Source organism: Sapajus apella, unplaced genomic scaffold, assembly GCF_009761245.1.
Source record: "Sapajus apella isolate SASKATOON/1434 unplaced genomic scaffold, GSC_monkey_1.0 scaffold7, whole genome shotgun sequence".
NCBI lineage: Eukaryota > Metazoa > Chordata > Mammalia > Primates > Cebidae > Sapajus > Sapajus apella.
Genome location: NW_022436947.1, coordinates 37,780,300 through 37,805,900, shown reverse-complemented (window position 1 = coordinate 37,805,900; position 25,601 = coordinate 37,780,300). Strand labels below are relative to the sequence as shown.

At 37.9% G+C, this 25,601-nt stretch overlaps 1 protein-coding gene across 17 annotated transcripts in view; it reads right to left on the bottom strand.

The window, feature by feature from the left end:
* FBXL13 (F-box and leucine rich repeat protein 13) overlaps window positions 1-25,601 on the bottom strand; it is a 262,519-nt gene that overhangs the window by 63,980 nt on the left and 172,938 nt on the right. For all 17 annotated transcript variants that reach the window (XR_004268363.1, XM_032276371.1, XM_032276367.1 and 14 more), the window contains one exon: window positions 7,333-7,416. Coding sequence is in view for 16 of the 17 variants with exons in the window: in XM_032276371.1 (XP_032132262.1) it covers window positions 7,333-7,416 (84 nt within the window). In the remaining variant the exon portion in view is untranslated. The remainder of the gene's footprint in view (window positions 1-7,332; window positions 7,417-25,601) is intronic.

Here is a 25,601-nt window from a genome sequence, read left to right as displayed (position 1 = left end):
TTTTATATATATATATATATACCTATATATCTATATATATATATATCTATATATTTGAAGAGAAATTTTGGCATCAGTAAGTGCCAAAATACTGAATAGGACTAGGTAGTTCATAAGGCTTGAAAATGGGGACACCACCAATATTCCTGGCAGCCAAGTCAGATGCATGGACATCATCTTCGACCACATCTTCACATTCGTGCCTCATCCAAACTATCAACAATTTCATAGATTTTGCTATCTAAATGTTCTCTAATCCATTTCCTTCTCCCCAGCCTTCCTGTTACTTCCCTTGTTCAGGTTGCTATACTCTCACCCCTGGACTATAACAAGAACCTCTTATATTTCTACCTTCATTGTTGGTAGCTCTCCTTTTCCCCTTCTGCTCTTCAATCTAACTTCCACATTCCTTGTTAAAGTGATTTTTCTGACAGATAAACTTGCCTGGCATTCCCATGCTGGATTAGGTACCTCACCTGTATCCTCCCATAGCTTCCTACATGTCTTTATCACAGCATTATGACTAAAAGCATCACTTTGGAATTAGACATTTTATACACTAGCTCATGTGCTTGTTTCATGTATTAGGAAAAGGTTTTTAACTCTTGGAACCTCCAGTTTGTAAAATAGAATTAAAAGTATTACCTACCTCATAAAGCAGGAAATTAATACATGGGAAATACAACAGTGCCTGACATATAGTAGTGCCAAATTGATATTAGCTGACAACCACCACATAGTATTGAATTTTTCTGTTTATAAATATGCCTAACACACTAGATCTAGCCTCATAATTAAAAAAAAAAAAAAGTCTAGTGATTTCTGTTTTCAAAAACCAAACAGATTATCCATATCCCCTACAGAGAAAGTCTAATCCAAAATGTTTTGGGTTCTATCACTGAGCAAGATGTCACATTTTCACAATATTAATTAATCTGAGGCTGGGCACAGTGGCTCACGCCTATAATCCCAGCATTTTGGGAGGCTAAAGCGGGCAGATCACCTGAGATCAGGAGTTCATGACTGGCCTGGCCAACATGGTGAAACACCGTCTCTACTAAAAATACAAAACTTAGGTGGGCATGGTGGCACTCGCCTGTAATCCCAGCTGCTTGGAAGGCTCAGGTGGGAAAACAGTCTGAGCCTGGGAGGCAGAGGTTGCAGTGAGCCGAGATCGTGCCACTGCATACAAGCCTGGGCAATAGAGCAAGACTTCGTCTCCAAAAAAAAAAAAAAAAAAAAATTAATCTGAAATGAGATGGTTTGAGCATGATCTTACATGAAGGTATACAGTAGCCTAATTAATCATCTAAGCTCTTTCCAACTTGCTAATTGCAAATAATATCCTAGCGTTGTACTAAGGAAGCATAAGACTCATTCTTAGGTTTAATAGACATGACCAAAGTAGCTGAACTTTAGGGCAGCCACAGGCCCCACCTATGTGAGCACAGCCAGACCACCAGGCTGCAGGGTAGACTACACACAGAGCATTTGCTTATGACAGCCACAGGCTCAATGCTCGCCAATGGTGGCTGTCCACCTGCACTGCTAACCTGTAGCTCTTCTGTATGACCTACAATCTAAGAATGGTGTTTACATATTTTAAGTGGTTGAAAAAAAAGCGAAAGAACAATAATATTTTGTGATATATGAAAATGATATGAAATTCAAATTTTCAGTGTCCATAAAGAAAGTTTTATTGTAACACAGCAACTCTCGTTTACATAGTGTCTATGGCTGTTTCTATGCTCAATGGCAAAGTTGAGAAGTTGCGACAGACACTGTATGGCCTGCAAAACCTAACATAGAAACTACCTGACCTTTCAGAACTTTACAGAAAAAAAAAAGCCTACCCCTGCTCTAGTGTGCAAGCTCCTGTCTGCTTCACAACTGTAGTCACTCTAGGGCAGTGTACTGTTGTGGGGTAAGTGAATTGCTTAAGAAAATATGCCCATGTAAGAGGCAGAATTGGAATAAAAATTAGGATTTTTGACAGCTAGGCCCACATTCCCTATATTATATTATTACTTTTGCTATCAGAGAGCTAATCCATACACTTCCATAGGAAAAAGAGCTTTGTCATTTAAATGGATGATTAATTTTTAAAATAAAATATAGACAAAAAGGTAATTCTTTAAAAAAACATTTTTTTTTTTTTTGAGATGGAGTCTCTCTCTGTTGCCCAGGCTAGAATGCAGTGGCACCATCTCAACTCACTGCAACCTCCACCTCCTGGGTTCCAGCGATTCTCCAGCCTTAGCCACCAGAGTAGCTGGGACTACAGGCATACAGCACCATGCGTGGCTAATTTTTTTGGTATTTTTAGTAGAGATGGGGTTTTACCATGTTGGCCAGACTGGTCTCAAACTGCTGGCCTCAGGTAATCCACCCGCCTTGGCCTCCCAATATGCTGAGGTTACAGGCGTGAGCCACCGCACCCAGCCGACAAACCAATTTTTATTACTTGCTTTGAATATTGACCATGATGTATTGGCTTTAGCCTAGAAATATATAATCATACGGCATCTCTCTATATACAATTTGGGCGTAATAAATACATATACACACTGAAATATGTATATGATCTAATATATACCAAGGTGTATACATATATTTAATTTACCCACATATACTAGACATAGATGTACATTTACATATATTTGCATGTAAACACACATATATGCACGCTTTCACTGCATACACACCTGTCAGTCCCTGTGGTGCACCCTGATGAAACCTAATTTTTTCCTGCTAATACCATTTCTTAACTACCTCAACCTACTAACAATGAAATAATTAGAAATTTTTGTCTAGCTGCAAGGTTTTCATTTAAAGATAATCTGCATAAAAATATACATTCATGTGTATGGATAGTATATAAATGTATTTATATGATGCTTCATTCTAGGAAAGGGGAATGAGAAATGCTAACTAGATTAACAGTATGAAAAGCAACCAGAATAAATAATTGGATTTATTCCATTGGTTCTATCAAAAAAATTTAGTAAGATGGAAGTTCTAATATGTCTGTAGCATAACACCACATTTAAGCCAAGTCCTTTGCCATACTTGGCTGTTATTTAACTGACTTCATAAAATGCTCAAGAAAAAGATTTCTTAAGAAATGCTCAGTTACAGCTGCATCAAACATCTTCTCCAAAATGACTTTCAAGAGCACCAAATAATTTTAGTGTAACATAACCATTTGAATGTCTGTTGTTCTCAGAAAAGAACTAAAGTTGGAGAAAGTAATTAAAGCCAGATCCTAAAAGTCAACACATCTGAGGCTCCAGACACTGACTCTGCATGTGCTGTGGTTTCCACTAAACACTAAAATGAGGTAATTTTTTATTCTTATTATGTTCACAACTCTTGCAAAACCTAACCAGGGTGAAAACTGTATTAATTTTTCTCATTAAGTGAATTATGTAGTGTATAAGTTTTTCAAGGTCTTGTGCTAAAAACAGAATCTCTCCTATAGTTACCTTTTCTAAGTAACAAGAGAGCATTCTTGATAAAGTGAGGATAATCTAAACATCTCAATTTACTCACCTTATTTTACTCTCTTTTGCTCTCTTTTTAAATCCAGATTAGGAATTGTGAAATTAGCTTATATGTCACTTTCTCCTCCCCCTGCTTTGTCTGTTCCCTTTTGGGACTTAATAATTGGGCTGAAGAAACATTATCACATGCCCAGAAGTATGAACCTTGGAAGAGGTAAAACTGGAGCCACAACACAGACACACACAGACATATGCATATCAAAAGCAGGGAGGAGAAAAAGAGGGATGAGGACTGATGAAAAAGAAAAATTTCAGGGTGGGGGTAAGGGGAGGAAACTCAGAGGATGGGTCAATAGGTACAGCAATCCACCATGGCACATGTATACCTATGTAACAAAGCTGCATGTTCTGCACACGTATCCTTGTTTGTTTGTCTTTTTAGAAAAAATAAAGGGAAAGAAAGAAAATTTATTTTTCATGGACTAGAGTAGAACAACTAATCTTTTAGACTACTGAAAAGAAATACATGTCAGTTTTTAAAAGATTAAATTGTTTTAAAGATATGCAAAAACCCAACTGTATGGTCATATAGTTAGCAAATGGGTAAGTGCTTTCATCTACAGTCTCAGAGCACCTAAAAATAGTACAATTTTTAGGCTCCAAAGAGTGAAAAGAAAAATGTCTGGACCCCGCAGCATCAAAAATAAATGATAGAAAACATTGGTCTCCTGATACTTAACATCAAATTTTGGTCAATACTCTTTCACCCTAAGGATGAGAGGGGCACCCAAAATTAATCAAGGATGCGTATTAAGAAGCCATGTCATCACCATGGTGGGTTTCAATACTTCTAAATTGGTCAAATATAATTGATCACCATATGAGAACTATAACCCAGTATTAGAAATGTCAATATTTTAAACTGTTGTTTCTAGTCTATCACCTTGTCAAAGATCTTTTGAAAGCCTGACTATATTGTATTTATAGATGAAGCTTTGTGTAAATGTATGTTTAACCCTTAAGTTAATTGCAGCAAGTCAATCATGGTTTAACTTTAGAGCAATCTTTTGGCTTTTTCTCTTAGTAGGTTACATACATCTAAATGGTTGCAACCCTTTTTGTTATTAAAGAGTTATATTTCCAATACGGAAGTTTCTAGTCCTCTCTGGGATATTTGTTTTATGTTTGTTTATTTAACTCTATACTATTGAATATACTACCAGACAGATTTCTTAGGGACTTCTTAGAACATTAGTACCCCTGGTCTAATATTGGGGGAAATTGACATTATGTGACACTAATGCTCCTTAAAGTAGATTCCCTCAAGTATAATTACATTGTTCAGACACAATGAGAAACAGCAAAAATAATTTGAAAAAATTTTTTCTCACTAAGCTGTCAATCAACCATATAGAAGAGCAGTTCTCTGTTTCTACCTTTCACTTCCATAAAACTGTTACTGAATTAGTTTGCTGAGAAGGTATAAGACTTCGGGCCAGTCATTTAAGCCCTCTTGGCCTTTGAGGTAATTTTTTATTCTTACTACCTTAACATTTGGGAGTTGGTTTAGATGTTTCTAAGATTCTTTCAGCTCCAGAAGTCTAGAATTCAATGCTAGAGGTCTAGAGCATCTTTTGACCTGGAATCCTCTACAGTCCATTAGTTGGGATGGTATTTTAACAGTCTCCTATTAGTCACGTTAAAACGTCTTGGAAAGTCTACTTCAAATTGACAGAGATAACTTCAGGTTTGCCATGCTTTGTGGACTTCTCAGCTATTATTGCATTATCTTCCTACTTGTGGGACAAACCCTTTTATCTCAAAAACAAAATTTTTCTTTCTTTCTTCCCTCCCTCTCAGCTTCCCTCCTCCCTCCTTCCTCCCTCCTCTCCCTTCCCTTTCCTTCCCTTCCCTTCCTCCTTTCTTCTCTTTCTCCTCTTCCCCTCTCCTCCTCCTCCTGCTCCTTCTTCTCTTCTTCTTCTTTTCTCTCTCTCTCTCTCTCTCTCTTTCTCTCTCTCTGTTCCTACTTTAGCTTCAGGTTTTTCTGAGTGGTTGGGGTTTTAAACTCTAAAGGCACATTTATCTGGAACTTCCAGTGTGTTTCAGTGCTTGCATTCCTAGGTTATTTCTTCCCTTCTTGTTCAATACATGTATGACACATGACTTTGGGGTTTTTTTTCTAACAGCATATTGATATGCTTAAAGTGATGAAAAAAATTACACTGTGCCTTGCTCACAATATGTACTTTACGACTTCCTGCACATCACTCAAGATTAGGTTTAGGAATTTCATTTTCTCATGAGCTCTTGAAGAATCAATTGAGCATGTAATCATTTATCCTAGCCAATTACTTATCTTATGCTTTCCATTCCTATAAAGGATGCTAGCAAGTATGTCTGAGTAGCTTAAGTTCCCAATTGCTGAGTATCTGGCATAATTTTTCAAACTCTCCCAACTTTCATGATTAGATTATATGACATTTCTATCTACAGGATACTTTGTTTATATGAGAAGAATTTTACCACACTGCAGTTCATCACTCTCCATGTAAAATGTCCTTGTTTATTTTGAATCGGACATGAGGAAGGGAGAGAGTAGACAGGCAAAAATGGGAAAATAAATCTCAATCACTTTGGCTGTGGAGAACTAACTAAGACCCCGGAGAAGAACTTGGTTCAACTAAGATCATACACGTTTTGTTACATTTCCAATCCATTTCTTTTTTTTCTACTGTGACCCACAAAATTTATTGAATTTATACTTAATTAAACTAAAAAGTTTCTGCACAGCAAAAGAAACAATCAGCAGAGTAAATAGACAATGCACAGAGTGGGAGAAAATATTCACAATCTATACATCTGACAAAGGACTAATATCCAGAATATATAAGAAACTCAAATTAGCAAGAAAAAAACCCAAAGAATCCCACCAAAAATTGGGCTAAGGACATGAATAGACAATTCTCAAAAGATGATATACAAATGTCTAACAAACATATGAAAAAAATGCTCAGCATCACTAATGATCAGGGAAATGCAAGTCAAAACCACAATGCGATACCACCTTACTTCTGCAAAACTGGTCATAATCAAAAAATCAAAAAATAATAGATGTTGGCAGGGATACAGTGAAAAGGGAACACTTCTTGGTGGGAATGTAAACTAGTACAGCCACTATGGAAAACAGTGTGGAGATTCCTTAAAGAGCTAAAAGTAGAACTGTCATTTGATCCAGCAATCCCACTACTGAGTATCTACCCAGGGGAAAAGAAGTCATTGTACAAAAAAGATGCTTGCACAGGCACGCTTATAGCAGTACAATTCGCAAAGACAGAATTGGGGAACCAACCCAAATGTCCATCAATCAATGAGTGGATAAAGAAATTGTGATATAAATACACCATGGAATACATTTAGCCATAAAAAGGAATGAAATAATGGCATTCACAGTAATCTGAATGAAATTGGAGATCATTATTCTAAGTGAAGGAACTCAGGAATGGAAAAACCAAACATTGTATATTCTCACTCATAACTGGGACTAAGCTATGAGAATACAAAGGCATATGAATTATACAATGGATTTTGGGAACTTGGAGGAAAAGGCAGGAAGTGGGTGAGGAATAAAAGACTACAAATTAGGTACAGTGTATACTCCTCAGATGACGGGTGCACCAAAATCTCACAAATCACTGCTAAAGAACGTACTCATGTAGCCAAAGAGCACCTGTTCCCCAAAAAACGATAGAAATAAGAAATAAAGTGAATTAATAATTTTTTTTAAAAAATTCAATCTTAATTCTTTAACAGAAGATCTTAATTATCTTACCTGAATTCCATCATCAGTGATTCTATAACATGCAGATACAGAAAGTTCCTTCAAGTTTTTATGTCTGGAAAGTACATTCAAAGCCTAAAAATATTTAATATAAAGATCATTTTGTAATTATCATTTAGTATGGAATATATAGTTCCAATAACCATGTATACAAACTAACATAAAAAAATTTATGAAATCTAAAAAATTTTAGCTGTTGTCATATTTATTTAAACTTAAAAAAGCATAAGATCACTTAGGTTAGACAATATCATTAAGTAAAATTTTCAAGTTGTCTCTAGTGTTTAACAAAAGGTTTCATGGAATCCCGGAGCCAGAAAACTCCTTAGTAGGTTATTATCTTGCCACTTGTTTCCAGATAAATGTTATCTGAATCAATATAAACAAATCCAACTTACTAATTTATTTTGAAGACACTTCATGTGGATAAAGAATCTATTTCTTAATATATTTTTACTTATGCCTAACTAAAACATCTAAAAATCTTTAGCTCATTTTATAATGATTAATCGCTTGAAGAGGAAGAGAACAGATCTTTATGTAAAGGCTTAGAGACAGATAATCGTTCAGTAACAGACCACTTCTTTTCCAGGTTAAAAGCCTTAGATTTTTTCATTTAAAAAAATAGATTGCACTTTCAGCCCTTAGTTTTTTTATGTGTGATTGTGTCGTCCCATTTCTCAGTACTTTTTCCCCAAATTTACTGGCATGACACTCAGATAAGGAACTGACAAATGTGGCTTATTGATGCCATCCTCCAGTTTTTCATTCAGGATCATATTACTTTTACATAATCCCATACACTGTGCTTCCTAAACTAGGTGGACAAGAGCAGAGTTGGGTTTTTTTCCCCATTCTATGATTCCAGGGCTGGCTGGCAGGGAAAATACCAGAAATGACACATAGATTTGTCCTTTTTATATTTTATTTGTAGGATTGGTTTATATTTTATTGATCTTAAATACAACATTTGGACCACAACTGAAAATGGGCTATGCAAACATTATATCCTGTTTTTTTCTTCCTAATACACAGAATGGGCATTTTCATTAAAAAAAGAAAGTCTGGATTAAGTAAAATGTGTTTTATTTAAGCCTCTGCTTAAACTATGATTTCTAATTTTGTTTAATGGGATTGGATACCATTTCAAAGTAAAATCACTCTGTGAATTCTTTTAACTTTTTAAAAACTTTCATTTACATTTATTTTATGATGACTTTATTCCTGTGTCATAAGTTTTCATTTGTTTCTCCAGTTTCTTCAGGGATATCTTTTTCTTCTATGCAGCCTCATTCTTTCAATTTTATTGTGACTGTGGATTCTTTTGCTAGGAACACATTATGTTTTCTGCCTCCTTTTTTCAAAACAAAGTCTGACCAAACCCTGTGGAGCCATCACATGTGGTCTGGGTTCCAGATGTGGATGCTATTTTATTCATGTTAAAAGAATGGAAGAGATTAGATATTCTCCAATAGAATCCAAATTGTTTGAACACAAATATCAAGTAGGAGATGCAAAGATTGTCTCTTTGCCATATACTTGATAATAGCTAAGTATGTTTTAATATCCCATAGAAAATTTGTCCTATGAAACTATCTCTGAAGTTTTCACTTAGATTTCACTTTTATGCAGTCAAGTTAGAATTTTAAGATGAACTGTGGACGGGCATGGTGGCTCATGCCTGTAATCCCAGCATTTTGGGAGGCCGAGGTGGGCAGATCACCTGAGGTCAGAAGTTCAAGACCAGGCTGGCCAACATGGTGAAACACCCCCACCCCCGTCTCTACTAAAAATACAAAAATTAGCCAGGCGTGGTGGCAGGCACCTGTAATCCCAGCTACTCGGGAGGCTGAGGCAGGAGAATCACTTGAACCCAGGAGGTGGAGGTTGCAGTGAGCTGAGATCGCATCATTGCACTCCAGCCTAAGTGACAAGAGTGAGACTTCATCTCCAAAAAAAAAAAAAAAAAAGATGACCTGTAAATGAAGTGCATTTGCTAAGTATGATATTTAACAGCATATATGCTCTTTACTACTTTATTCAAAATCATTAAAAATTAAAATATTAAAATGGAATGCCATGTCTCATCACTGTAATTGTTCATTAAAACATATGACCTAAAAACTAATTGACCAACATTATTAGCCACTAGATAAATGTATAATGACATACCACAACATACCTACTAGGATGGCTATAATTTAAAATACAGATAATAAAATGTGTTGGTGAGGATGTGGACAAATTGGAACCGTCATATACTGCTAATGGAAATGTAAAATGGGTCAGCCACTTTGGAAAACAGTCTGGCATTTCCTCAAAAATTAAACAGAGTTATAATATTACCCAGCAATTCTACTCCTAGGTTTATACCCAAAAGCAATGAAAATGTATGTTTATACAAAGACAAGTACTTGAATGTTTATAGCAGTACTATTCATAATAAAATCCATGCATTTACAGTCAACAAAACCACCAAGCATATACACTGGGAAAAAGGACACTCTTTTCAATAAATGGTGCTGGGAGAACTTGACATCCATATGCAGAACAATGGAACTAGACTCCTATATCTCCATATACAAAAATCAACTCAAAACAGATTAAAGACTCAAACATAAGACCTGAAACTATAAAACTGTTAGAAGGAAAAACAAGGGGAATGGTTCAGGGCATTGATCTTGGCAAATATTTTCTGGCTAAGACTTCAAAACCAAAGGCAACAAAACAAAAACAGACAAATGGATGATATCAAACTAAAAAGATTATACACAACAAAGGAAACAACAAAGTGAAGAGACAACCTGTAGAATGGGAGAAGACATGTGTAAACTGGTCTTACAACAAAGGGCTAATAACCAGAATATACAAGGAACTCAAACAACTCAACAGCAAATAAGCAAAATAATCTGATAAAAAGGGGACAAAGGAACTGAGGAGACAGCTCTCAAAAGAAGACATATGTGAGGGTGATGCAGCTGCAACATCTGCCACCCCATTGATCACCAGGGTTGATTTAGCTGATCTGGTTGGCTAGGCAGGTGTCCCTTTGCTCCTTCTCTGTTCCATGTGTGTCCCTCCCAAAGCTGCGTGCTCAGTCAAAGAGGATGACCAACCCTGATAGAGGGGGACAAGTTATTGGTCTGGGTTATACAAGTAGCCGCACTCCCCTGCTCGAATCTCCAAACAACCTCTCAAGAAGACATACAAATAGTCAACAAACATATGAAAAATCATCATTATGGAAATGCAAATCAAAACCACAATGAGATATCATCTCATCCCAGTTAGAATGGCTATTATCTAAAAGACAAAAAATAACAATGCTAGTGAGGATGCAGATAAAAGAGAACTCCTAAACACTGTTGGTGAGAATATATATCAATACAGTCATTACAGAAAACAGTACAGAGATTTCTATAAAAACAGAACTACCATTTGATCCAGGAATCTCACTACTGGGTTTACCCAAAGGAAAGGAACTCAGTTTATCAAAGGGATACCTGCATTTCCATGTTTACGGCAGCACTACTCACAATAGCTAAGATATGGAATTAACTCAAATGTTCATCAACAGACAAATGGATAAAGAAAATGTGGCATTATACACACTGGAATACTATTCAGCCACAAAAAAGAATGAAAGCCTGTCATTTGCAGCAACATGGATGAGCCTGGAAGACACGATGTTAAGCAAAATAAGACAAGCACAGAAAGATAAATACCACATGTCCTCACTTGTGGAAGCTAAGAAAAAGTAGAGTGCAATTGTGGCTATCAGAGAACGGGAAAGATAGCAAGGAGGGAGAATGGGGAGAGCTTGGTTAACGATTACAAAATTACACTTTGATGGGATGAACGAGTTCAGGTATTCTGCAGCACTGTGGAGTGAAAGTGGTTAACCATAATTTATTGTATATTTTCAAAAAGCTAGAACAGAGGATTTTTAATGCTCACAATGCAAAGAAATGATAAATGTTTGAGGTGATGGATGCTAATTACCATGATTTGATCATTACACATATGGAAATAACAGTCTGCATTCCATAAATATGTAAAATTATTATGTGTAAACTAAAAAGAAAAGAAAAAAGTGGAAACAATCCAAATGCCTATCAATTGATGAAAGGATAAATAAAATGTATTAGGGAATCCTTCACCACTCATGAGACCAACATCATCCTGATACCAAAACCCGGCAGACACACAACTAAAAAAGAAAACTTTAAGCCAATATCCATGATGAACATAGATGCAAAAATCTTCAATAAAATACTGGCAAACCGATTGCAACAGCACATCAAAAAGCTTATCCATCACGATCAAGTAGGCTTCACCCAGGGATGCAAGGCTGGTTCAACATATGCAAGTCTATAAACATAATTCATCACATAAACAGAACCAAGACAAAAACCACATGATTATCTCAATAGATGCAGAGAAGGCCTTCAACAAAATTCAACAGCCCTTTATGCTAAAATCTCTCAATAAATTAGGTATTGATGGAACGTATCTCAAAATAATAAAAGTTATTTACAACAAACCCACAGCCAATATCATACTGAATGGGCAAAAACTGGAAGCATTCCCTTTGAAATACGGCACTAGACAAGGATGCCCCCTCTCACCACTCCTATTCAATATAGCATTGGAAGTTCTAGCCAGAGTAATCAGGCAAGAAAAATAAATAAAGAATATTCAATTAGGAAAAGAGAACATCAAATTGTCTCTATTTGCAGGTGACGTGATTGTATATTTAGAAGACCCCATTGTCTCAGCCCAAAATCTCCTGAAACTGATAAGCAACTTCAGCAAAGTCTCAGGAAACAAAATCATGTGCAAAAATCACAAGCATTCCTATATACCAATAGCAGATTTAAAGAGAGTCAAATCAAGAACGAACTGCCATTCACAATTGCTACAAAGAGAATAAAATACTTAGGAATGCAACTAACAAAGGATGTAAAAGACCTCTTCAAGGAGAACTACAAACCACTGCTCAACGAAATAAGAGAGGACACAAACAGATGGAGAAACATTCCATTTCATGGTTAGGAAGAATCAACTGTGAAAATGGCCATGCTGCCCAAATAAATTTACAGATTCAATGCTATCCCCATCAAGCTACCAATGACCTTCAACTGGAAAAAACTACCTTAAATTCATATGGAACCAAAAGAGAGCCCACATAGGCAAGTCAATTCTAAGCAAAAAGAACAAAGCTAGAGGCATCACACTACCTTATTTCAAATTATACTATAAGGCTACAGTATTCAAAACAGCATGGTATTGGTACCAAAACAGAAATATAGACCAATGAAACAGAACAGAGGCCTCAGAGGCAACACCACACACGTACAACCATCTGATCTTTGACAAACCAGACAAAAACAAGCAATGGGGAAAGCATTCCCTGTTTAATAAATGGTGTTGGGAAAACTGGCTAGCCATGTGCAGAAAGCAGAAACTGGACCCCTTCCTGACAACCATTCACTAAAATTAACTCCAGATGGATTAAAGACTTAAACATAAGACCTAACACCATAAAAACCCTAGAAGAAAATCCAGGCAAAACCATTCAGGAAATAGGCATAGGAAAGGACTTCATGGTAAGACACCAAAAGCATTGGCAACAAAAGCCAAAATAGACAAATGGGATCTAATTAAACTCCAGAGCTTCTGCACAGCAAAAGAAACATGCAATAGAGTGAACAAGCAACCAACAAAATGGGAAAAAATATTTGCAATCTGCCTATCTAAGGACTTATATCCATAATCTACAAAGAACTAAAACTAATTTGCAAGAAGAAAACAAATAAATCCATTCAAAAGTGGGTCAAGGATATGAACAGACACTTTACAAAAGAACACATATATGAGGGCAACAAACATGAAAAAACGCTCATCATCCCTGGTCATTAGAGAAATGCAAATCAAAACCACACTGAGATACCATCTCATACCATTTAGAATGGCGATCATTAAAAAATCTGGAGACAACAGATGCTGGAGAGGATGTGGAGAAATAGGAACACTTTTACACTGTTGGTGGGAGTGTAAGTTAGTTCAACCATTGTGGAAGACAGTGTGGCGATTCCTCAAGGTCCTAGAAATAGAAATTCCATTTGACCCAGCAATCCCATTACTGGGTATATATCCAAAGGATTATAAATCGTTCTATTATAAGGACACATGCACACTAATGTTCACTGAAGCACTGTTTACAATAACAAAGACTTGGAACCAACCAAAATGCCCATCAATGATACACTGGACAGGGAAAATGCAGCACATACACACCATGGAATACTATGCAGCCATAACAAATGACGAGTTCATGTCCTTTGTAGGGACATGGATGAACCTGGAAACTCATTCTCAGCAAACTGACCCAAGAACAGAAAATCAAACACCACATGTTCTCACTCATAGGTGGGTGCTGAACAATGAGAACACATGGACACAGGGAGGGGAGCAACACACACTGTGGTCTGTGGGGGGGAACTAGGGGAGGGATAGTGGGGGGTAGGGAGTTGGGGAGGGACAACATGGGGAGAAATACCAGATATAGGTGATGGGGAGGAAGGCAGCAAACCACATTGCCATGTATGTACCTATGCAACAATCTTGCACATTCTTCACATGTACCCCAAAACCTAAAACACAATAAAATATACATATATATACACATATATATATAATAAATAAAATGTGTTATGTTCATATAATGGAATATTATTTGGTAATACCAAGTAATACTGATGCATGATACTATATGAATGAAACTTGGAAATATCATCCTAAGTAAAAGAAGATAGACGCAAAAGGCCACACATTGTGCCTGTGGCTCATGCCTGTAATTCCAGCACTTTGAAGGCCGAGGTGGGCGGATCATGATGTCAAGAGATTGAGACCATCCTGGCCAACATGGTGAAACCCCATCTCTACCAAAAAACAGGAAAATTAGCTGGGAGTGGTGGCGCACGCCTGTAGTCCCAGCTACTCGGGAGGCTTCTCTAGCTTGAACCCAGCTACTTGGGAGAATCGCTCGAATCCAGGAGGCGGAGGTTGCATTGAGCTGAGATTGCTTCACTGCACTCCAGTCTGGTGACAGAATGAGACTCCATCTCAAGTCAATAAATATTAAAGTCCTGGAGGCTGGCTGGTGCCAACGTTTTAACCCTGGGAGGGACAGGAAGAGTAGAGTGGGAATACAATCCAAAAATGAGGAGGCAAGAGGAGCCAGCAAAATGGAGTGACTCGGCCTCAGGGGGGCAAAGGGCAGACTGATGCTTACTTTTCAGGAGAGTTGTGGCATCGTTGTAATGGAAATCGTCCTTGGTCTCCTTCATAAGTCAGCCAAACTCATGAATGTTTTTGCTGGAGAGAGGTTTTGCTTTTATTTTCCCAAAGCATAAAAAGAGACTACAATTTACAGTCAGGTGAAGTGCAGAGGAAAGCAGCTGGAGTGGTAGCCTGGGGAAATCACCAGCATCGTAGGTTGCATGAGAATTCGAGGCACCAGAAATTCACAGGAATACTGGGGAGCACTTTGCTCCTCTATACCTCATTGAATTAAGGGGCTTGAATCTTAGGGGCCCAGGAGTCCCGGGTAGAAAATTGGCTTCATTATAGCTCCAGTATCAGGTTCATTGAGGGGTGTATCAAGACATAAGGCTCAAAAGGAAGTAGGCACCAAGTCACAAGAACTTCATACCTTATTCTAAGGAATCTGGACTTCATCCTAGACAACAGAACTTTCTGTCTCTAGGGAATATGAGTTGGTACATAAGTCACCGTAATGAGGTCCCTTATGTATCAACTCACTCTCTACAGAAAGAATGAGGTACGTATTTCAAGAGAGCTATAGGGACCACACAGCAGGGAATGAATGCTTCCAGTTGGAAGAAAGAGGTAGCAGGCTAGAAATGAGTTTCACAAAGGAAGGAGATTTTGAATGAAGCCTTAAAGATCAACTATCATTTTGACAAGTGAAACAATGGGAACAGTGTTTCAGGCTGAGGAAATAGCATAAACAAAGACTTCATGTGGAAAATGTGAGCTGTTGGGAAGTAGTTCAGTTTGGGGTCACTGGGAGTAGTGGGAGGGAAAATGGAACACAGCCAGGAACAGATACATGCACACAGACATTTGAGAGCACACAAATCCTTCAACACTACACTTTCCTCATACTTCTTCATCTGGAATTGTTTAGCTGATGTACATAAACAACAGCAATGAACTAGTTACCAAATGTTGGAATGCTGTGTGTGTGAGAGTGTGTGTGTGTGTGTGGTGTGGTGTGTACTTACTATACCGCTGAGTCATACATCTGGCTTAGACTATCACCAACATAAACAGAAACATGCTTCCCCAACTCTCTATATTGAAATGTACAGAAATGTTTAAAGAATGTTTACAAAGAATACCTATATACCCTTTACCTAAATTCACCAATTATAAACATTTTGCCACATTTATTTAATTATGTATATGAACATACATATTTGATTCATATATATATGTATAGTTTATATATATATGTGGTTATATATATATATACACACACATATATATGCACATAAATAAACATAAATTTCCCTGAACCACTTGAAAATAAGTTTCAGATAGCATGATGCTTTATCCCTAAATATTTCATGTGCATCTCCTTAGGAATAAGGACATTTGTCTATGTAACTATACATTATGTATATATCGTATAGACATATATGGTATTATGATACCCAAGAAAATTAACAGTAGTAATACCATAATATCTAGTACAAAGTCAACAATCAAATATTTTAGACCCATTTTGTGCAATGGGTTTGGTTATCATGACTTTTTAGTCTTTTTTTCTTTAAATTTTCTTTTAAGACACTGACTTTTTAATGGGTCTAGGCCAGTTACTATGTAGAATGTCCCACATTCCGGATTTATCTAATTGTTCCTTATGATTACATTCAAGGTAAACTGTTTTTTTTTTTTTTTTTTTTTTTGCAAAAACACTACTGAATTATTGTAGCATCCCATTGGGAGGCACATATGTCCAGTTGTTCCACAATTGGTGATGCTGTTGGGCCACTTGGTTCAGACGATGACTACCACAGATCTGTTCATTAGAAGAGGTATATTTGCCATTTTTATTTAAAAAATAATTTGTTGAGACATTATAGTACACATAGAATATTCTGCAAACATGAGAAGTGTTTGTTATAAAGAATATATAGTAACATACTTAGTTTCCAAAAGCAGTATACAAAATTATATCTGCAGGCTGGGCACAGTGGCTCACGCCTGTGATCCCAACACTATGGGAGGCCGAGGTGGGTGGATCACCTGAGGTCAGGAATTCGAGACCAGCCTGGCCAACATGGCAAAACCCCATCTCTACTAAAAATACAAAAATTAGCTGGGCATGGCGGCAGGTGCCTATAATCCCAGCTACTCTTGAGGATGAGGCAGGAGAATCACTTGAACCCCGGGAGGCAGAGGCTGTAGTGAGCCAAGATCGTGCCACTGCACTCCAGCCTGGATGACAGAGTGAGACTGTCTCAAAAAAAAAAAAAAAAATCACATCTGCATACGTGTGTGTATAGTGTATGTATATGTGTGTGTATACAGAATGAAAGAATACTCAGAAAAATTAAAAGGATATTTTGGAGGGTGGGTAATATAAATATATTTTTTCATTATCTATATTTCTTTTAGTATTAGAATGTTTGTGAAAATAGCATAATTTGGAGGAAAACCCCAATATGCAAGTTTGTTGTTGAATCTTTTTGTATATCAACAAAGAATTATATAAAATATTAACACTAGACTTTATTTCTTTATACAGAGCCACACTGTTCTGGTTAGTTTACTTTCTATTCTAAACAAACTATCAGTAAAATTGCACTAATATTCAAGCAAAGTACTCAACTATGAAAGTTAACATATATAAGTATTTTATACAGAGATGAACAGTTTTGCTTTACAAAAATTGATGGATACTGCTCTATCCTCATATTACTTGATCTCACTGTGAAGCTTGACTCTGCTGACCATCCCCTGCTTTTTGAAATAGCATCTTCCTTGTTTCCCATGATATTACTCTGACCTCTTTCTTCACCTACCTCTCTGGATGTTAATTTTCAGTTTTCTTTGTGGGTTCATCTTCCAAAGCTATCCAATACATATTGATGCTCCCTGGAGCTTGGAACTTGGAAGTATCTCTCTATATCTAGCTTAGATCTCTCTCCTGAGCTACAAATCTTGTTCTCTAACTGATAACTAGACATCTGAATGTGTCATAAGCACCTCTAACTCAGCACTGTTACTTTCAGAGGACTAGAATTCACACTGGAAACCATGAGATTCTTCCTAGCTTCAGTCAGGAGTCTGGTGAAAGATGAATTTTCATAATGGACTTTCCTTTTATTTAAGTACACTGCTCATTCATCTGCATTTTGCGCCTTTATGACCCTCTTTATAGGGCTCCAATTTCTGCATATGGGAAATCTATAAAATCCATATATCCTAGGGTATTTGATATTTGAATACAGGATATTAGAAAATACACTCTATGAAATAAGATGGAATGGGCCACCCGGGACTCCAGGATGTCTGGAAACCCTGATGTAGTTATTGGGGGTATAAATCATGGGAAATCTAAAAAAGCCCCTGGCAGTCAGTAAACATAAGAAGACTTCGTTAATGCCTTTTTTGTTTGTTTTTGAGAATAAAACAGGATGTAAGTTTTTGCTATGATAGAGGGGATAAAATTGGAGAGGGATAGTATTGAAAATCCTTGTGTAAGTTTTTTTTGAGAAATGCTTGAATTTGAACACACTGAATTCCTATGGTTCTAGATATCCTGAGGAAAACAAAGCAAAGCAAAACAAAACAAAAACAAAGATTCCGAAAGTCAGATGGGTGTTTGTTTTCTCTTTGTCACCCAGAATCAAAGGGCCCCAGAGTCTGGAGAGATGCACTAGCACTAGTATTAAACACATCCAAAATAGAATTCAGCATCTTGTCTCCATACCCTAATCACTCTCCTAGGTTCTTTACCCTGTTCGTGGCACCACCATGTTCACAGCTGACCAAATGAAAAACCTGAGCATTTTCTGTGTCTCCTCTCTGCCACCCTGTTCCCCATATTTGGCCAACCAGTAAGCCTCTAACTCAGCACTGTTACTTTCAGAGGACTAGAATTCACAATGCTACCTCCTAAATATCTCTCAAATCTGCCCCCTCTGCCACCACTATCAAAATTTCATTATTTCCAGCTGTCATTGCCATGGTTCATCCCTTCTTCAACAGATCATCCACATTGCCACCAGACTTGTTTCTTGTACACAAATCTGTCTTATTCTTCTACTCAGAGTTCTTCAATGGCTCCTACTGCATACTGCATGTAGTGGGAATTGCTATGCAGGGCACCCAAGGACACTCACATTCTGCCCTCCATCTCTTTCTCAAGCCTCATCTCCCACTACATCGCCTCTCTTCTCCAGCACTGAGTCATCTGTGGATTCCAACACATAACCCTCCTCATGCCTCCAGGCCTTCCCACCTGCTTCTTCCTCCAGCTTTCAGCTGCATCTCAAAAGCTGAAAAGCTTTCCTTGACTCCTCCACAGAGACAAGAGAGACAAGTATTTATTTTCTAACTCATTTGTGCTGTCATGGTGCAGTGCCTTTTCAGCAAATAAATCTCACTATATCATAATTCAAATAAATAATCACTAAGATGCACTGAGTGCTTGCCATATGCCAGTTTACATGCATTGCCTTACTTAATCCTCCTAACAACACTGTGAGGTAGGTAACATTACAATTGCCATTTTAAAGAGAAGGAAATAGAGGTACAGAGAAACTGAGAAACTTGCCTGTGGTCTCAAAGTGCCGTGGCACCAGCCAAGATGTGAACCCATCTCTCTGAACTCACGCTTTTAGTAACTTTTAACCATACAATGATGTTGCTTTTCTTGTTATTGTTATTTTGCCACTAGACTGTACTTGAGACCAGTACTATGTCTTTCAATTTGGTACTCCCAGGACTTAGCAAGGTATATGGTATAGAGTTGACAATGAGTAAACATTTGTTGAGTGAACTGGCCTATTTATAAAATTATCTATTTATACAGACTCGATTTTCTCTTATCTTGCTGGCATATTCTCAGAATTTTTGGATGAAATGCATTTCCTTTTGGAATTGTTTGAATCAGTGTTTACATATCACATGCTTCTTTCTGAAAGATTTCCTCTGTTTAGTATTGCATACCACATTCTTTTATAAATAAAGAACAACAGTTATACTTGGAAACATGTATTATCCCAATTAGCACATCCTCTTTCTAAATTCACTGATAATACTGTCATGTACAATGTTCTTGAAAATGTATCTTCATCTCCCAAGCAATATTCCCTTTTCTACTCTAGTTAGTAATTACGATTTTATAAATATAATGTACCTTTTCTTCTCAATTATTTTATTATTATACTTTAAGTTCTGAGATACATGTGCATTTATTTTATTTTTTAAGAGACAGGGTCTCGCTCTATCATCCAGGCTGATTTCAAACTGCTGGGCTCAAGGGATACTCCAGCTTCAGCTTCCTCAGTAGCTGGGACTACCAGTCTTCTCAGTTATTCTTGTTTATTTCTACTTATTCAATTGTTAGTATGAATTTTGTAATCACATTTCTTTTAAAAATGTATCAGCTTCTCTGTCCTAATTTACTGACCTACAAGTCTAAAGGAAAGCAAGCTTAGATCACCACACAGAAATAGATTCTGTATTGTGATGCTTATAGAAGGAAGGAAAATTGGCATCTCTGTTACCTGGAAGTAGATCAACTTGCCTTGATACTACTTGGCTCCTGCCTGATGGATGTTGAGAGAAGTCATGCTGCCAAAGGTCTACCTTGAGGAAGGTGAGAGGCTCAAGTTGGCCACTTCTGTTTGCACTGATTTTAGTAGGCACTTTGCTAGAAATAGGAGACAATGAACCATAACCTCTGTGAGAAGGAACCACTATCACTAGTGTGATGGGACCAGCAGATTCATATAAGACCACCAGATGGAGAGAAGGGCTTGAAGAGGACTAGGAGAGATCCAGCTCCATATGAAAAAAAACCAAAAATCCATAATTGGGCAGACTTCTTGTTATGTGCTTTTTGAAAATCCATGGCAAATCCATTTGTCTCTGAGCTACCCTGCTTTCTTCGAACTCTCATTCTTCCTATTTCTTGAATCCCAAGTGATTTCGTGTGTTTCCTGCTTAGAGGTTTTGCTTCACTGGACTCAGGCTTTATTTGTGTGTGTGTTCCATGCTGATGGGTGGTCTCTTGCAAGTGTATCATCGGATTAAGACATGCAGCTGTAAGTGCTTCCACTTAGCCCAGAGCATAGCTGAGATAATGTGGAATTTAAAGAAGCCTTAAGTGTTTGGTTAAGAGGAAGGAAATAGTGCCAGATCCACTCATTTACTCACTGATCAAATATTTTGTGTGCCTCCTAAGAACTAGGCATCTTGCTAGGCATCCCAAAGATGGGATGATCCAGCTGCTGCCCTCAGGAAGCTGATAGTCCTATAGGGAGACAGGTATGGAACAGATATTAAAATACAACAAGCTGATTGCTTTAGTGGAGACATATAGAAAGTGCAGTAGAAACACAAAGAAGGAGATCCTAAGCCTGCCCAGAAATTCTCAGAAAGTTTCTCCACAGATGAAACTTACAGCAACGCCAGGCATGACAGCTGAGCCTATCATCCCAACACTTTAGAAGGCCGAGGTAAGGGGATCACTTGAGCCCAGGAGTTTCAGCCCAGCCTGAGCAACATTGCAAGACCACATTTCTACAAAAAAATTGGAAAATCAGCCAGTCATGATGGGGTGTGCCTGTAGTCTCAGCTACTCAGAAGGCTGAGGCAGGAGGATTGCTTGAGCCCAGGGGGTTGAGGCTGCAGTAAGCTATGATGATGGCACTGCACTCTGGACTAGGTGACAAAGCAAGACTCTGTATCCAAAAAAACCCAAACAAACAAACAAACAAACAAAAGATAACCAAGAATTTACTCAGTGGAGAAGTCGGGGAAAGGATGTTTCAGACAGAGGCAATAACTTATAGAAATGGGTAAACAAGAACATGGCATGTTTGAGGAGCTGTAGGAGAATCAGTTCTGTCTCTGGAACTGAGGAAGAGAGGCAGGAGTCCGTTGGAAGTATGGCTGCCGGGGTGGGCAAGGGCTGCCTTAGGAAGAGTTTGGTCCACAATCCCATTAATACTGTAAGCAGTGTGGCAACCCCAAGGAATTCTGAGCCAGGAGTGATAGGCTCAGATTTTTTTTAAGTTTTGTTTTTACTGACACAAAATAATTGTACCTATTTATGGCATACAGTGTGATGTTTCAACACATGTAGACATGATGTAATGATCAAATCAGAGTAATCAGCCTATCTATCACCTCGAACATTGATCATGTCTTTGTGGTGAGAGCATTTAGAATCCTTTCTTCTAGCTACTTTGAAATATGCAATAATACATTATTGTTAACTATAGTCGCCCTACTGTGCCACAGAACACCAGAGCTTATTCTTCCTACCTAACTGTAACTTTGTGCCTATTGACCAACCTCTCCTCATCTCCCCTCAGTACTCCCTCCCCAGCCTCTGGTAACCACTTGTCTCTTCTCTACTTCTGTAAGATCCCCCTTTTTTTTAGGCTCCACATATGAATGAGATCATGAGAATTTGTCTTTCTGTGCTTGTATTATTTCACTTAACAATGTCCTTTAGGCCCATCCATGTTGTAACAAATGAAAAGATTTCATTCCTTTTTAAGGCTGACTAGTATTCTATTGTATATATAGATCACATTTTTTAATCCATTTATCCATTGATGGACACTTAGGTTAATTGTATATATTGGCTGCAGTACATGCGGGAGTGGAGATATCTCTTCAACATAATGATTTCATTTCCTTTTGGGGTTTTTTTTTTTTTTTTTTTTTTTTGAGACAGTCTCACTCTGTCACTCACGCTGGAGTGCAGTGGCACTATCTGGGCTCACTGTAACCTCCGCCTCCTGGGTTCAGGCAATTCTCCTGCCTCAGCCTCCCAAGAAGCTGAGATCACATGAGATCACAGGTGTGTGCCACCATGTCCAGCTAATTTTTGTATTTTTAGTAGAGACAAGGTTTCACCATGTTGGCCAGGCTGGTCTTGAACTCCTGGCCTCAAGTGATCCATCTGCTTCGGCCTCCCAAAATGCTGGGATTACAGATATAAACCACTATGCCTGGCCTGATTTCATTTCCTTTGGATATATACCCAGTAGTGGAATTGCCAGATAATATGATAGTTCTATTATTAATTTTTTGAGGAGCCTCAGTAATGTTTTCATAATGGCTATACTAATTGAAATTTCCATCAACAGTCTATAAGAGTTCCCCTTTCTACATACCCTCGCCTGCATTTGTTACTTTTTGCTTTCTGATGATAGCCATTCTAACTGGCATGAGGCAATAGTTCATTGCGGTTTTGATTTGCAGCTCCCTGGTGTTAATGATGTTGAGTATTTCTTCATATACCTGCTGGCTGTAACATGTAGGTCTTTTGAGAAATGTCTGTTCAGGTCTTTTGCCCATTTTTAAATCGGATTATTTGGTTTTTCACTACTTAGTTGTTTGAGTTCCTTGTACATTCTGGATATTGAACCCTTGTCAGATGAGCATAGTTTGTAAATATTTTCTCCCATTCCATAGGTAGTGTCTTCACTCTGCTGATTGTTTCCTTTGCTGTACAGAAGCTTTTTAGGTTGATGTAATACCAATCATCTATTTTTCTTTTCTTTCTCCTTCCTCCCTTCCTTTTCTTTTCTTTCTTTCTTTCTCACTTTGTCACTCAGGCTGGTGCCAAGATCTTGGCTCATTGCAACCTCCGCACCCACCCCCCCCCAGGTTCAAGCCATTCTTCTGCCTCAGCCTCCCAAGTAGCTGGGACTACAGCCATGTGCCACCATGCCTGGCTAATTTTTGTATTTTTAGTAGACATGGAGTTTCACCATGTTGGCCAGGCTGGTCTTGAACTCCTGACCTCAGGTGATCCACCTGTCTTGGCCTCCCAAAGTGCTGGGAATACAGGTGTGAGCCACTGCGTCTGGCCCATCTATTTTTTTTTTCCTTTTGTTGCATGTGCTTTTGAGGTACCATCCAAAAATAATCTTTGCCCAAACCAATGTACTGAAGCATTTCCTCTATTCTTCATTCTAATAGTTTCATATTTTGGGCTCCTATATTTAATTCCTTAATCCATTTTGAGTTGATTTTTGTATATGATGAGAGATAGAAATCTAGTTCCATTCTTCTGCATGTGGCTATCCAGGTTTTCCAGCACCATTTATTTAAAAGAATGTTCTTTCCCCAGTGTGTGTTCTTAGTGCTTTATTCAAAAATCAGCTGGCTATAAATGTGTGGACTTATTTCTGGTTTCTCTATTCTGTTCCACTAGTCTGTATGTCTGTTTTTATAGACAGACTCAGATTTGCACGCTGGAAGCTAATACTGCAGCAAAGTAAGTATGAGAAACGTGCTTGAACTAAGTCAGAGGCAGTGGGGATGGAGAGGAGGCGGACGGGCAGTTATAAGAGATGCTTAGACTCTACCAATGACTATTAAATTTCTCACATTGGCTTCTTTCTATTCTAGTATGGTATTTAGTAATAGATTTTTTGGCTAGAAATAGCTGAAACTAGATAGCCTTATAACACATACAATTAAAATTAACATGGAACCGGCATGCCAATATTCAATTACAATTGTTCTTTTTGCAATTCAATTTGAAAATAATCTGTACGCTATAAGTAATTTAAGCTCCATTATTACTGTGATAATAGTAATAGATAACACTCCTCTCAGAAACTATGCTGTAATACAGCAGAGATAATATACAGTACATTAGAAACTAAATGGCACTTTTTTTGAGGTAAAGTCTCGCTCTGTCACCCAGGCTGGAGTGCAGTGGTACAATCTCAGTTCTATGTCTGCCTCCAGGGTTCAAGCAATTCTCCTGCCTCAGCCTCCTGAGTAGCTGGGACTACAGGTGCATGCTGCCACACCCGGCTAATTTTTGTATTTTTAGTAGAGTCGGGGTTTCACTGTGTTGGTCAGGATAGTCTTGATCTCCTGACCTTGTGATCCACCTGCCTTGGACTCCCAAAATGCTGAGATAACAGGCATGAGCCACCACACCTGGCTGACACTTATTATTTTAAAATCTAGAGGCATTAACATCATCATCAAATGATTTATGTTTTCTTAAAGAAAGAATGAATCCATAATACCAACCCATTGCTACTGCCTTGAAAAGATCTAGATTAAGAAGTATGATTTTCTGATAATTATGGATAACATGACCAATATTTATAAAAGAAAAAATAATGTTGTAAATATAAAAACTGGCACTATTAAGTCAAGATGCTTTGTTGTCATTATCATCAGTGATTACTTGCTCAGCATCTGCCTATCCAGGCATATGAAGAATGGAAGGAGTCGCAGACCCAGGCAGGAGGTGTAACATATAGAAAGGTCCTGAGGTAGGGATTTATTTGGCTTGTTTGAGGAGCTAAATGAAAGCAGTGGTGCTGGGGGAAAGAAAATGAGCAGAGCAGGGGCATGAGGTAGACCTGGAGTGGTAGACAGGGGTTTAATTAATGGTAAATGTTCTTTCAAATTTTGGTCATAGCTAGGTGTGGTGGCACTTGCCTAAAGTCCTGGCTATTCAGAAGGCTGAAGCAGGAGTATCGCTTGAGCCCAGGAGGTCAAGGCTGCAGTAAGCTTTGATGGTGCCACTGCATTCCAGCCTGGGAGACAGAGTGAGGTGCTGTGTCTAAAAAATTTTTCTTTCTTTAATTTCATCTTTCCCTGATTTAATTTCTTGGTTTTATTAGACACTGTTGTTATTCCACACTTGACTGCATCACCTGGTTCTCTTATAATCTTTTTGACCTCCTTTCCTTTAGTCTCCTACGTGGAGTCATCTTCTTTTCACTCCTTAAACACTGGTGTTCTGCTAGGTTCTTCCTGGGAATACACTTCTCCTCATGCCCCTATACTCTCCCTGAGAATCTTGGCCACATTTACACCTTCATGAGAATGACTCCCCCATCTGCAGGTCCAGTAACCATCTCTCTCCCAATCTTTTGGCCTGAATATCCCACAGATTCTAAATCAGTCTGATAAAACTAAAACCACCTTTCCCTCAAAACCTG